The 15,425-nt window shown below is 39.3% G+C and overlaps 1 protein-coding gene across 5 annotated transcripts in view; it reads left to right on the forward strand.

The window, feature by feature from the left end:
- dpr10 (defective proboscis extension response 10) overlaps positions 1 to 15,425 on the forward strand; it is a 43,037-nt gene that overhangs the window by 294 nt on the left and 27,318 nt on the right. For 4 of the 5 annotated variants that reach the window (XM_036815753.3, XM_017079305.4, XM_036815754.3 and 1 more), the window contains exon 2: positions 3,526 to 3,734. In XM_036815753.3, coding sequence (XP_036671648.3) covers positions 3,695 to 3,734 — 40 coding nt within the window. In that variant the 5' untranslated portion in view covers positions 3,526 to 3,694. Of the gene's footprint in view, positions 1 to 3,446; positions 3,735 to 15,425 lie in introns of all 5 variants that reach the window. The other variant, XM_070995951.1, reaches the window with a different exon arrangement.

The raw sequence follows: 15,425 nt of genomic DNA on the forward strand, positions 1-15,425 counted from the left end.
CGCTTTTTGTTGTTCCAGTTACTGTTATTGCTGCTGTTGTTGTTTTGTTGCTGTTGCTAAGTCAAAAAGCGTTCGGCACGCGAATATTTTACGACTTCGTCTCCAAAAATTATATACCAAAAAAAAAGAAAGTAATAAGAAATCTAACGAAATTCAGTGCGTGTTAGCAGCTTGTCAGCTGTGGCAGGCGACAAAAGACCAGAATAAAAGCAGGAGCACCAGTATCGGAATGCAAACAAATTATAAAAGTGTTAAACGCCCACACAACGACCTCGAGCCCCGCCCCCTTGGCCGTCTCATTAGCATGCAGCAAATTAAGTTGTTTTATATTTAGACGAACTAGGGGAGCCCAGACCCCAAAATACAAATTAACAAATTAAAAGAACACAAAAAAACCAAATAAAAAACGGAGGAAAACTATGAATCTTTGATCTGCGTCAAAACAGAAATCGCTGCCACAAATATCGAGCGTTAATAGACTTTTTTGTGTAATCCAATATTGCGGCCCCTGGCGAAACACTAAAAGAATGTGACAAAAATTAATAGAAAACACATAAAATATTAATGGAAAACAAATGTGCAGGGAAATTTACCAAAGACTGATCACAGTGCGTATGCGCAATGTGCGCTTGGGGAAAGAACGGAAATACACACATCTTATAGGATAAAGATGATAAGATGTTGTGGCTTCTGGGGAAAATCAAGTTTCCTTGAGGAAAACTTTCACTTGTCGCAACTGCATTTGTTGATGGAAAAGTTTTGTCAAGTGTCAAGTACTTTGGCCTCTCAGCGTTTTCCTTTTCTTGCAGCACTATTGTTTTGGATATACCAAACTTTTAAGGCCACCAGCTTATGTGGAATCCCGCCTGCCATACCCAAACACAATTAAAATGTTTCCTTTCTTTGTTCTCGCACATAATGCCCATGTTGCCGATAAAAAGAGAAAACCTTCCTCAATAAAATATTCATACAGCAGGAATTAACCGACACAGAAACGACGGCAGAAACAAAGGCTAAGATTACCCTCGGGGAAAAAGGGTACGAGTGGGTGGCAAATTAAACCCACCCGGAACTAAAGTTGCCTCCTAATCACAGTTACTAAGCATTAGAGCAGACACTGCCCCCGAGCTGAGTAGCAAAATGCAGACGCTTACAATTAGAAAGAGAGGCAGGAGGGCACTTGGAAAGAGACGGGCATAGTTGGCCGAGAAAGAGATGGGTAGATGAAGAGCAATTGAGTGCGTTAACACTTTTCAGAGACACTGCTGACGTTGGCAGGAGTCTCAGACTCCGTCTCCGAGTCCTGAGTCCTTGCCCAGGGCCTTGTCCTCCTGATGCCCACATTCCCGAGCACCCTGCCCCTCTCTAATTCCATTACGGAAGCAACAGTGACAAGTGGCCATGGATTCTAGGAGGGATTTCAGGGAGAATTCCGAGACGAGAGGGACAACATGTCAGATGCAGCTACTTCTGATTGAAGTCACACAGTGAGGATCCTGCAAGGAAAGAAATTAGAGATGATTTACTAAGACTAAGAGTCTTCGAAATGTAGAATTTCTTGTATTTAAAAGTCTTTTAAATAATAATCTCCTTATTATAGTTTTAAAAAAACATAAGTTTTCTGAATCCCTTTTTTTTATTTACGTGATTTACCTACGGTGTTATAAATTAAATTCTTTTTTATTCAAACAATCAGATTAAAAACTACATATATTAATTTCTGAAATATGTTGTTCTTCATATATCTAACATGATAAGTAAGGGGTAGTCATTATCATTCCTATGATTATGAATTGAATCCAGGCATCCTCTTACTTAAAGTGCATGGTTACAAAATGGTGCTTATGTGGTTTACTTAGTACTCTCTTAATTTTTGTATATGTTTTTCTGTGTACTGTATTCTATAATTTTTTTCTCTGAATGTCGAATGAGCCCTGCATTTGAACTCGGACCTTGGTCCCTTTCCGCTTCTCATTAGTGTGTCTGTCGCATTCAACCCAGCGAAGTTTGCAATTAATTAAGTTTTAATTAATTTCACACAGGGAGGGGAACATTTTTCCAGAGAAAAACATATACCGTTTTCCAGGGGCGTGTGAAAAAGGCAATTCCCCAGCAAATGTTTAACAAATTAGATGTGAGGGAAATGCCGAAGTAGCAGTAAAGTTTCTCCCCTGGGCTGGGCAATTGATTGATGCCAAAGTAAATGGATGGCAGCAGGTCTGAAAATAGCCGCAGGCGGTTATATGTGGAAAAGAGGCGTGACGGCTTTGAACAGTTTTCCACAAACTCCTCATAATTTGGGGTTCCCCAGAGGCGGGGATTTATTTTTGGAACCGGACACATGCCACCGAAGTTTTTGGTATCCATGAAATATGCAGGGGCAGCTGACCAGCGGCTCAGAACGACTTTGGTCAATAACTGATTCTGCTTTATGCATTAACCATAATTAATTGTATGATGTGAGTAGGTTTTTCAAAGCAAGAAGGCCTGGGCGTTTCCCGAAAGCCCAGTCTTTCTAATTTGTAGTGTAAACTTTTCAGTGTTCAAGGAGAGGAAACAGTTTCTATTTTAGGTCCTTAAATAAAGGAAAATTATTCTGAGACTTCTTTTTAAAAACCCCTTGGTAAAGACAAGCAGAAAATGCTTTCTTGCCAAGTTTTAGTTAAAAATGTATTTTACTTACCAGGCACTACATCAAAATCTGGCTTATCAGCCCCGACAAAAACACAAATTTAATCAATTTATGTTCCATAACAGCAAGGGCAGAAACCGGAGGAAAACAACGAGAACAGGACAAATGAAATTCCCCTTAAAGCCTCTTTAGCCCCAGACGAAAATCAATTCTTTTTGGGTACGTTCCAGGCGGAAAGAAAATAAAAAGTTGTTCATGGAAATGCGAAACGAGCAGGGCAACAAAAAATATTATTCCGGCCTAGGACGAGCCAAAAGAGCAAATACAATTGCAACTGCAGTGCAACAGCAGCAACAACAACAACAACAACACCAGCAATAAGGACGAAAAACAACAAGGACAATGCTGAAAAAGTTCAACAAACGAACGTTAAAGGATTAAATTGTCTGCCATTGATATTAAGTGTTTTAAATGTCATTGCAAGTGTTTAATTCACGCGAAACGAAAAGAGAGAAACGGAAGCAGGCTCAGCTGCAGAGAGAAAAATTGGGACTTACCTAGGAAAATATATTTATTTTTTAAACTTATAAATACTGTACTTAAGTGTACCTAATTATTTTAAAACAATATTCGACTGGATACAATCTAGAACATATTTTAAAGGTTTAGATACTTCAGAATCATCAGTGGCTTCTGAAAATATTATTTTAGTATCTTAGGCGAAAAACTTCCGGTTTCTAAGTAACCCATTGTCTTTCAAAATATATGAAAAATTAATCTAAATTTAAATCCATAATTATTCTCTCTGTAACAGGGTCTAATAGAAGCAGAGACACAAAAAAGTGTTGTGTGTGAATAAGGAAAATCAAAACAAAAGTATATCTTGCCCACAGAAATTGCCATAGATCAAAGCTCGCAAAGCAAACAAAGTGCGAATTGATAGGACACAGAGCAAACATTAAAAAGTGTTAGGAAAAAGAATAAATCGAGGATTGGAGAGAAAGTGAAAAGGTATAGCTGCAACGCCAAAAAGAGACCGCAAATCGAGTGGGTCATCGCAAAATGTTGACCCTGTGGACGGCACTTTTCTGCTGCCTGACGGGTAAGTCAAAACCTCCTCCCATTTTCCCCACAGGATCCCTCCCTATATGGTGCATACATATAGCCTGCTTAAGCATGCATAAGATTATCAGCAATATATATATATATATACACATATACAATATAGGCCCAGAAACCCGCTCAAGGTTGTTATTGTTGCCGCCTCGCCGGGCGCTGAATCCTTTTAAAAACATTTGTGGTTCGGGCTGCGAAAATCCTGATTTATGTTTCTGCCTGCTGCGTTGTCCTTGCAGTCCTGTGCTGCTGTTCTGACATGGCCACTGCCAACCGCAGCAGGAGCAGTGAAAGCGATGGCACACGGAGAAAAAACTGATTCGATTATAATGGTCTTTCAAAACCATAGACTATAAATATCATTATAAATTTTTAATTAAAGTCCGCACTATATTGATGTATGAACGAAAAAGTTATCATTATATTACTATAGTCCCTTATGTTGAAATTTATAAAAAAGGACATTCTTATTTTAAGGTAAACAAGTTGTATGTATTCATTATGGGTTATCTTATAAATTCCATATCTCTTAAAATAATCAAGAAAAATTCTTAAATATATTTTTAGCTATTTTCTGAATTTTTAAAATATTTTCTCCAAGTGTAAAAAGTGAGAGACCAACGTGGAGCCAAAGCAAACAAATGCGGTCGCTTGCTGGTCGCTTGGGGTCGTTTTTAAGGGCATATCGCATAACAGCAGCTCCAATGAGGAATGAGGAATGTGGGGTTAAGGGTTATGGAGTGCGGAGTGCTGTTCGTTCAGGGGTTAAGGATGAGAGGTGCCTGGTGTCACTGCACTTTAAATTTTAAACGCGCTCCAAACACACACAAATTGCTTTCTACACATAATTATGCATAATTGAAAAGTGTAATTATGCCCGAGACTCTGACTTTATGAGCCGCAAACTGTGAGCTCTATCAGGCGAAAAGCAACAGTTGTGGGTGGTGTTGGGGTGCCTCAATGGGTGGTTTGGGTGGTTGGGTGGTGCTGAGGCAGACGAACCACCAGGCCATCCACTCAAGCGCAATGTTTATGAGTCGCAAGTCCTTTTAATTGCGTGCCGCCTGCAAAGAGCAAAAGGGCAAGAAAAAGCCAAGGACTCCTGGCAGCCTGCCTTTCGCCCATATCCTTGTTCCCTCTAACCTATTTAAGCTCCTCCTGACATCACCAGACTTTTATGGAGAATGGCTGTTCTGGAAATTAAATGGAAAGTACACGGTCATCTCTTTTATTTTTTGGGTCAATATCTAACTAAATTACAAAAGTAATAGTTACTCTTTTTCAGCTAAAAAGTAGTATTAAATTTAGAAACACATTTAGAATCTAATCTAATAAACATTCTGAAGATGTAAGATTGTATCTTTCAATGTTTAGCATTTGTTTTAAATTAGTCTCTAAAGTTTTCAACATTTCCTTATATGTATATAATCAAATATATCTAAATTTATGCTGACAAGACACCACATCTTTTCGAATGATCTTTATAAATGTATGCTTTTCCTGCCTCTGACATATATGTTTGTCATTCAATTCTGGAGGGCTGTGTAAGCAAAAACTTATCGATCCTAACACTATACCTGTATAGTGTACACTCTCCATCCATTTGGCTTTATTTCTTTGCCATTCTGGCAGCCAACTTTTCATTGTTTGTGTCCTTTGTTTGGGCTTTGGCTCCTGGCCGTTTTGGCCATGTGTTTTTATTGCATTAATTTTTATGGTCGCTTGCTTTTGTTGTTCCTTAGTTGTTTTTGTTATTGTTATTGTTGTAGCTTTTTGGAGTATTTTGTTTTTTTGTTTCTGCCTTTGTTTGTTATTGTTGCTGGCAGCGTTACCGTCGACTGCTCTTGTTTTACTTAGCTGCGTATGCCCCAAAGTAATAAACCGAATTGGTTTTCTTCAAATAATTTCCATTTTAAATCCAGTTGGCAAATCCCCGCCCACTTTGGAGGATTGCTGGCATTTTCCCTCAACTTTTTTTTAGCATTTCCCCTTCCGCATTTTGTTGTTGAGAAGCGCTAAGCAAAAGTGGCTTCACTTTCCCGCATAAGATTGCCTCTAAAGTTTCGGCCGAGATTTGTTGTCGTTTGCCAAAAAGTGGCAAGTGGCATCGGCAATTGTGTTTCCCTTGCGCTGATCCCTCTAAATATATACTTGAATATTCCCTTTCCGATGGGCCCACGATTTCCATGTTCTGTCAGTTGTCAAAGGAGGCCTCAAAATTTAATTGAAATTTAGTGTAAACACAATGACAGGCAGTCGATTATCCTGCTGCGGCGGCTCCAAAGGCTCCTGCTCCAATTCCTTTTCCTTTTCCTGTTCAACTCGCTTACACGCAAAATGCACAATATGTATATACATAAATACACTGGGGAAAAATATACATTCTTTTTAAATGTGATTTATTTTACATAATGTACTGCATGTTAGTTGAATCATTTTAGTAATCAAATACTTTAATATACCATTAACATTAAAATGAAAGCATAACAATTTTAGTAACTTAAACCATTTATTAAAAATTCAGTTCCTACTTATAAAAAAGCTTTGTGTGTGTGGAAAAAGTATGCTACCTTTTATTTACCTTGTAAAGATATATAATAGCATAGGGATATACATTTTTTAAAATAGCCACAGAAAATTGTTAGCATTGATAGAGAGGACAAATGGTTCTCTCTGTATTATTCGCTATATTTCCCGGGTAAATCGTTTTGCGCGCAAATCCTGTCAACTCCGGCTTGACTTTCCAATTTGCCATCGTTCGCCCCTTGTATGTGTCAAAAAACTTGGATTCGACCCCGGGAAACCCCTCGCTCGACTGCTGCCCCCTGAACCCGCAGAACATAACATTTCACACGTGTCACTGAGCAGTGAGTTGTTGGCTGTCAAGATGCCACAGCCCCGCTACCAAGACAACCACCAATGAAATGGGTGGCCAAACTGTATCGGGTCTGTATTAACATTCACCCAACACCCCACTCCACCCAGTTTTCCCGATTTTCCCCCTTTTATGCCACCACCCCCTTGAAATTGTTTGCCTATTTGCTTTGTGCATATGGAAATGAAATGGCAAACAAGAATGAGAGCTGAAGTGGAGCAAAGAAAGTCAGGGAGAAATTACGTTGACACAGGCAAAGGCTCCCACACACAGATGCACACAAGCGCGGAAAAAGAAAGGCTCACTCACACCAACGCCAGCGGGAATTGGCCAAGTTAGACTAAACATCTTCCCCCACCCATAGCACCCCATTTTCCTCCAACTTACAGCAACAGCTTAATGCAATTATTTACTGTTTCCCTTCCAATTCACTTCTTTTGGAAGGTAATTTTAAACAGTGATTTGTAATCAAGATATATGTTACATTGCAGTGATATATATATAATCTAGTCAATTATAAAACAAATGATTTTAAAGCATTAAAAAAATGGATATACCAATACAGCATGTTTTAATTACACTTAAATTGTTGTGATGGCTATTTAATTATTGGTTTTATAAAACAAATCAAATTAAAGAGCTTAATAACAAGCTAAATTCCAAAACAATTCTAGTTATCTCATGGATTCATATGTACAGTTATTTATTTTTAAATCCAATAACCCAGGGCTTAGTATTCTAAAGTGTGCCTAAATGACCATCATTATATCAAATTCCAGAGGAATGTACATTTGCCTGCCCAAATTAATCTAGCAATTAAATTTCATAGCGATACTAAAAGGATAACATATCAATGAAATGTCTAATAATATGGATTTGCAAAACTGAAGTACGCAAGTATTATTACGGCTACCGAATAGTTTGCCTAATTAAAAGGTAAGCTTTGTTCAATTTAATTTTGGCACTTGCAAATCCAATTAAATAACTTGAGGGCAATGGGTGGTCTTCGGAAGTGAATAATAATAATCACAATTGTTTGCAGATTAAAGAATCAATGGACCACCCGGTGGATCATAATCGCCCACTGATTAACGATATGCCATAACTCAACCAAGATACTGAAACCACTTGCTCACGCTCCATTTAAACCCTTTTCTTACCAATTGCCACCCAGAGCGTTGATTGCCCCTTTTTAACCCTTTTTTTTTTAAATGGGCAGAGTGCGCTTGAAAAACTTGAAAAATTCCAGGGCTCCTCGTGTTTCGCCCTTTTGGGTTGGCAGTTCATTTGAATTGTTTTTGTGGGGCTGCCATTTGTATCCCTTGTAATAGGGTTGCCTATTTTCAATTCTACCCCTGTTCATTTCTTTATTCTGCTTATCGGGTAGCGGCAACAAAAAGCTGAGAAAAATAAAAGCGAATAGGAGCATGAACAAATTGTTTACGGATGTGTTTGCGACCCGCTTCTCTGGCAACCAAAAATACCAAAAATACAAAAGGGGAAATTGGGGAAAAAGCCAAACCCAAACCAAAACCGAGAAAAGGATGTAGCAGAAATTCATAACAAACTACATTTCATGGCTTTCTGTGTCTGTGTGCTGAGGAAATTCACTTGACTTTTGGCCACCGTTTTTTCCATTTTTTTTACCCATTTTTTCTTGGCTTCTTCGAACCGGACTGAGACTGGTGGCATAAATAAGCTCTGGGCCAGGCCAAATCGGACTGCTGCAGTTGTCGCCATTCTGGGGCAACAATGGCCAATAGGTAGCACACACAACACACAGCGAAGAAGCCATGGGCACTTATTTATGGCTATTTGTCGGCGGAGTTGGCCAGGACTTTCATGGCATCTTTATGGGGCCCTTACTATATGCATATCGCAGCGTCGAAAGTTTTGCAACTTTAAAGTCAACAGACTGCGAGTCGCAAAAATAAAAACACATTTTGCCCAAGAAGAAGTTTACTTAGCAGTTTCTTAGTTGGCTTTGCTTAAGCTTTTCTAACTTTTCCCTCAAGTTTTTGTGTTTCGGTATATCCGTTGCCAAGGGTATCCGCTTAATCATTTCTGCCAATAAGTGTTGAACAAATGTGTATCTTATTTATTGCCTATTTAATCCTAACGAAGCACTTGAAAATCATCACGAATATCAGTTTTTCATTATGTTTTCCTTATGGCATTGTGCCATTCAACAGCAATTGAAGTCAATTGTTGACATAATTGCCAACAGCAGACTTCTAGGACAACGTCCCTTCGAGCCCGGCTGGCTTTTATTATTACGCTAAATTGATTTTGAATTTAGTTCAATGTTTATGGTCAAATGATTTCATTTTTGTGTCAGCCAGCCAGCCCGGGGGGTGGCAAAAGGTGGAAAAGCTATGGAAGGCCATGGAAGGCGATGGAAGGCCTTGCCTCAATTTTTGCCCTTTGTCTAACTTATAAATCATTTGTGCGGCGATGCGTAAGCAAACGCCCCAAAGAGCTTTAAGAACCGACCGAGCCGAGGGATAATCCAGATCCAGGGGCCCAAAAATAAATATGTGAAGCGAGGTAAAAATGAAAAGCGATGCCCCGAAAGTAATCCCCAATCGATTTAAAAAAAAAAAGGAAGAGAAGCGGGACTCATTGAATGAATTTCCGTTCGCCATTTTTGGTGACTTTGAGCGAGGTTCCCTTTTTGCATGTGCGATGCTTATAGAGGAAGTCTCTGGTGTCGGGAAGTATGTATACATTTTTTATGTATTTCATATCCATTAAGTTCAAAGCGAAAGATGTGTCCGGACAGGCGGCAGCATCGGCGGAAGCGTCTAATGTATTGGCTCCGACTCCACTTGGTTTCTGGTTCCCAGTCCCTGGGATGCTGCTCCTGCACCTCCTCAGAGCCACCCTGGGCCACCCTAAACCACCCTGAACCACCTAGCCTTCTCCAGATTGCCCCACTCTGCTCTTCGCCCGGCGACGTTGAAATTTCAATTACTCAAGCAAAATGATAAATGAACTTGTAGCCGCAAATTTTTGCTTTGCCTTTTGTCTCGGCCACCTCGACCCGTCCCGCTTTCACTACTCTCTTCCACTTTCTTCCGACCAAAAGCCATTACCAAGACAGCCCACTAAGTGTGTGGGCGTGGCAGACATGTGTGTATTATAGTGTGTGCAACTTTTGCCAGCTACCCAATGTTTGACAGTTTTTCGCACGAAGCGGACCAGCATAGTGGCTCATTAAACTTTTCCAACTATTCCGGCAAAAGGCCACAGAAAAAGAAAAACATGTCTTGACTAAAATACAACGTTGCAGGATATTATTGTCTGGTAAAAAGAAGTCAAATGGTAAGAAGAGCAACTTTAAAAATACCTCTAAAAAATTCTATAATATGTTTTGCCTATAAAAATGATATAATAATAAAGCTTACTGCATTGCAAGCTGGTATTTTAATATATTTCTTTAATTTATATGGGATTTAAAACATGTGTATTTTAAAAAGTTATAAAAAGTTACCTAGTAACCCAACTAAATGTATACAATTTGTTTAAAATTTATTTTTGCTACACTCTTTTTATATAAAACATCAAGTAAGTTAAAACCCCTCAACCGAAGGACTTAATTTCCTCACTTCCAATGTGGCTTTCCACAGTTAAATACCCTTTAAGTGCACACTTTTATAACGCACTGTTTGGCTGAGTTCAACAAAGTTGTTGGACCAAGAGTGAGAAGGGAGTCCGGTCCTAGTTTATTTTAATAATATTTGCCTGGCCTGCAGCTCGAGTTGTCGTGACTGCAGTTGCAACTATGCAACTGTGCAATTGCAGCTGAAGTTGCACTGCTGCTCTTAATTAGCGACTAAAATATGTGGCAGCGTTTTGGATTGTTCAGCATGTTGGCGGGAATTGAGTTATTTAAATAAGCTGGCATGACAACTGCAACTAGAGCGACTTCATTAGGTCCGAGGAACTTAAACAAACCCACTTGGCAGCCCCCACATATGTGCCCACTCCAACGGGCTCTTGAGAATTCAATCACTCAAACGAAAAATTCAATATCTATTTCCAGGACACTCATCAATATTCAGAAGATGTTTACTGTTACTTCCGTTGCGGCACAGAAAAAAATCATATATATCATTGAGATCATATTTTTAAAAATTTCATTATACAAATTCAATAAGATAAATGATATGCTTCCATTTGCCTCAATTTTGCTCAAACCAAAAATGATATATATCTTTTTTTTGGTACCTCCTTTCTGGTATCCACATTGGTTCTTCTGCTCAGTGAGCCACTATAAACTCCCTTCGACATCCACTTAATTGCACTTCATTCATAGCTAAGCAGCAGCAATCCTGCGGGATGTGGAATGAGAAGGTGTCGGTAATGGTGTGAAGTTTTATTTCCCTTCAATGCCATTTCACACTCGCTCCAGCGAATTGGTTGAAGTAGAATGCACAGAGAAACAACAAAAAATCCAGCGAAACAAAAGACAAACAGATTATTCTGAAGCCTCGACTTTGGAATTACCATTAAAAAGTTTTTGTTTACCAAGCAAAAAAAAAGTTGAAACTGTTTATTTTCTCATAAAAAGATTTATGGCCATAAACATGCGTGGGAAATTATATTTTCATATATTAATATCTATGTTAATGTGTAGCTAATACGATTATATAAAATGTTCTCTATTTTTAGAACGGTTTAAGTAGATTTTCAATCTGCTATAATTAGAATATTTATTCAGGATACAATTTTTTTCAAATACTCAAATATGTATATTTTACCAGAACATTTTTGATAACATTGTGTGGTATAAATTCGTTTTGTATAAGCCTATTAGACCCTCTTTCTTATATTTGCATATATTGAAAATGAATCTGGACTTTTCGCTCTTAATTCCTACACACTATACACCCCATGAATACCCATTTCAGGGGCGCCATTCCAGAGTGCAATGCCAAGTGAATGCTGGGTTGTTTGGTGGGCTGAGTGATTGCGGTGGGTGGCATTGGATTCGCAAGGTTGTGGGTGGAAAGTGGGTGGTGTCGGGATGCCAGGGTGTGGGTGCTAAGGAGTGCGAAAGTGAGGGTAGCTGAAAGAACAGCGAAAGAGAAGTGCCACACAATGGGTGCAATGAGTGCGGCAAGTGGGCAAAAAATGAACAACTTAAGCCGCTCGGCTTTTGTTCGTGCTGCTTCCTCTTTTTTGGCAAAAGTTTGCAGTGCGAAATTTTAGCCACAGAAAACAAATGAGCGGTTTCGTATGCACAAAGTTTGGCAGAAACGGAAAAAATACCATTTATGTCAATAACTAAGGAAGTTTTGGAATTTAATTTTTTATAATTGGGAACAACATCCGGAGCTAATAATATTCAGAAAATTTAAAACAAATTATGGACACAAAGAATAGTTTTAGAGTTATTTTTTAAGAGAGTTGACTTTGCAAGACTAGAATTAGGAGTATTATTATAATAATAATCTCCAAGCTAAAATACAAATTCCTAAAATAAAATCTCCTACTTAATGCCCACTGTTTGGAGCATTTTTCCTAGAGATCTTTACCCTTTTTGTTCCCCTGACTTTTAAATGCGGCACGGACATTCCAATCGCTTTTGCCTTTTTGGCCTGCGGTGTTGGCGGTGGCTAAAAATTGAGACGTCACCGCCAACGCAATGGGAATTTAAAAAAATAGTAGTAGACAGGGGAAAAAAGAGAGCAAACTTCGTTAATTGAATTGTACGCTGCACGACTTCAATTGCAGGCGCTTTCTGCGCGATTTCGATCCCTCTTTTGGTCAATGTTTTGGCCGTCGAAAGGGGGCGGCTATATGGCTTAAGTTTCGGAATCTATTTTAAGCGTTTTGGTGTTTGGCACGTATCTCGTTTTATCTTTGCTCGCCACACAGAATCCCTACCATTTACCATTTACCATCCCCATTCCACCCCTCGGAGTTGGTTTGCTCGACTAAATGTGTTGGGATCCAAAACATGTTATGTAAACACTTACGACCGCACATCTGCTGCCATCTCCCTTCGACGGTTTTATTAATACAAATATTAATTTTTGTGGCGCTGCATGTGGCAGGTTTGTTTACACTGACGCCATGGCCAAACCACCCCGGGAATTTAGCAACCATCCCATCCATCCCATTCCAAAAAACACGCCCCAATCGCTGGTGATGGTGTATATCATTATCCCCATCCACGCACTTCAATTTGCATGAACATGGCGAGCTGGTCCCCTTAAAATATGTTCCACAAAGGAGGAGCCTCCGTCCAAATAAGACCCCCTGACCAGAGACCTTGACTATGGCTTCATTTTTGGTCCCCGCCTTTGAATAACTTAACCGGGCTGAGAACTTTCGAGGCCTTTTCTGGACCGAGTGAAAGGAAATGCATTTCTGAGTTGATGAACAATGTCCATCAGGCGCAGCTCATCTTCAGATTTTAGATGATGATGTCCGAGCAGGAAGATGCACTCAGAAAAAATGTACTAGGACATTATTTGGTGTTTTTGAACTGAAAATAAAATTGAGAACATTTATTATATCATGTTTTTTTTAAGCACACTATAATCTGTTTAAAGAAAATATAAAAAAAAACCTTTAAAAGGTTGATTCTAAAATGAAGTAAGAAGGGTATCCCAGTAATAATATAACAATTACGGTTTCTTGAAAGATACAACTTATTCCAAAAAAATAAAATCCCTCTTAAGAAGTTAAGCCTCTTGAAGGAAAGTATTCTTGTATAAATAATATACTACATAAAACGGAAGGGTTGAAATCCTCTTTCACGATAATGCCATATTTTTTTAAGATCTCTACATCAATATTACATCAAGGTAAAACAATCTGGGGTCCAGTTTTTCCCCAATCTGCACATGGGCAATCGCACCTGGGCCAACCCACCTGACCCAGTTGAAGATTGCCAAAGAGGGTGGGGAAAAGAGGTGAGAAGGTCGAAAGGTTGGTGGAGGCAAAGGAAGATGAGTAAACTGAGGTGCAGCGATGGAGGCCGCGGCCAAAAACTCTGGAAAGGGGAATCCCATTGGGGTACATTAGCTTTGAGGAAAACTTTGCGGAAAACTTTTGTCCTTTGCGGTTCTGGCCAAGTTCCAAAAGGGTTTGTCTTTAATCTGCGGATAGTTCAGCCAACTTGTCGTTGGAAACTACAAATCAAACTATTTTCTACTTAAGGAAACACTTCTCTCGATTTTTGAGTTCGCAATTGGTTGCTTTATTGCTTTGGTTAGAGCCTGGAAGAAATTTCATTTTGTTGTGGCCGAATTTTCTGCTTCAGTTAATGTTGCCATTCCGAAAGATGTTGATTCTCGAGAATTGTACTGGGCCAGCACATCCTGTGCAAGAAGTGTACCAATCCCAATGCCTTTTCCCCGACCAATACAAACTGCAGCAGGTCTCAGCAGACGGAATGCGGCAATTGCTCGCCCGGCTGCCTGCTTGGCTATATCCTTTTTACACTTTAAGAAATATTTTCTTGGCATTAAAATAATATTTATGTAGTTTAACAACATTTTTAGTGCTCCAAACATTATATTGAAGGGAAGAAAGTATATATTCATTTCCAGTTATTGTAAATAATATTTATATTACATATTTTTTAGAAAAATTGTAATGTTTTATTGACAGTTAGGTTATGTTACATACAATTTTTTATAATTTAAATTATTATATAAGCTCAAGAAAATCTAAGACCATACAAAAACCCATATATTTAAATAGTTTATATATTTTTTAAAACACTTTATTTATCAATAGATTTTGTGTTAATCAATTTGTTTACCCCCATTTTTTCTAAGTGACCTTCTTGTCCCAATCCCAGCAGCAACCCAATTTCTCTCAGCCGAGAGAGCTTGGCAAATATTTTCTTAATTAGTTGCTGCCAAGGCTTTTCCGGCTCACGAAAAAAGTGCAGCAATGAAAGAACAGAAAGTGAGAGTGCGGGGAAAATGGGAAAGGCGGTTGCATTGGTCAGTTGTCAAGTGTGAAAAATTGCAGCTCAAATTGCAGTACAAAACGCCCTCAAGCACTCGTTAAAAGTCACGCAGCACGCAGAGGAAAAATGTTTCCAAATTTATGCGTATGAAAACAGAAATTATATTAATTACAACAGGCAGCGGCGGGGAAAGTGGGGGGCGACATTAAATTGCAGCTGCGACGGAAACAACGAACAACATCGTCGCCAAGGGGTTAAACAACACTTGACATTTGGCCCCCTTTTGCGTCCCACCAACGAGCACATAAAAATTGCATAAAATTTGCATGTCAAAAGTGCGTCTCGAGTTTTTCGAGCCACCCCAGCCGCACCTCTGGTCCACCCCATTTGGCCATCATCAGTGTTGTTTAGCAAGCATTCGGGGAATTTACTTTCGCTGCGTTGGAAATTCGCAATCAACATAACAATTATGCGAAAATGCAGAGGGGGAGCTCAACATTGCGCCATCAACTTGTTTATGGCTGGCTTATATAAATAAACTTGTATTTATTCACTCCCCCTCGCCACATGGTGTCGCATAGTGGATACGAATTTAAAGATCAAGCGGCTAATTAGGGTGGCACACATGTTACCCAGCGGCGGGGTCTGAAATAACCAGGAGGTACTATACGGCAGGCCCATCACTGTCTGGTCCACAATCAGATAAGCAGAGCGTAGCACTGCGATTGTCAAAGCGTATTTAATGAGCAGACTCCCAGGTCCCCAACCACCTAGGCCATATACCTCCCCCTGAACCACCCAAGTGGTGCTGTTCCTGTGAATATCACAAAATCAGTTGGCAAGAAATCACAGCAGACAGTGGCGTCGGG

The sequence above is a fragment of the Drosophila suzukii genome, chromosome 3 (assembly GCF_043229965.1).
Source record: "Drosophila suzukii chromosome 3, CBGP_Dsuzu_IsoJpt1.0, whole genome shotgun sequence".
Lineage (NCBI taxonomy): Eukaryota > Metazoa > Arthropoda > Insecta > Diptera > Drosophilidae > Drosophila > Drosophila suzukii.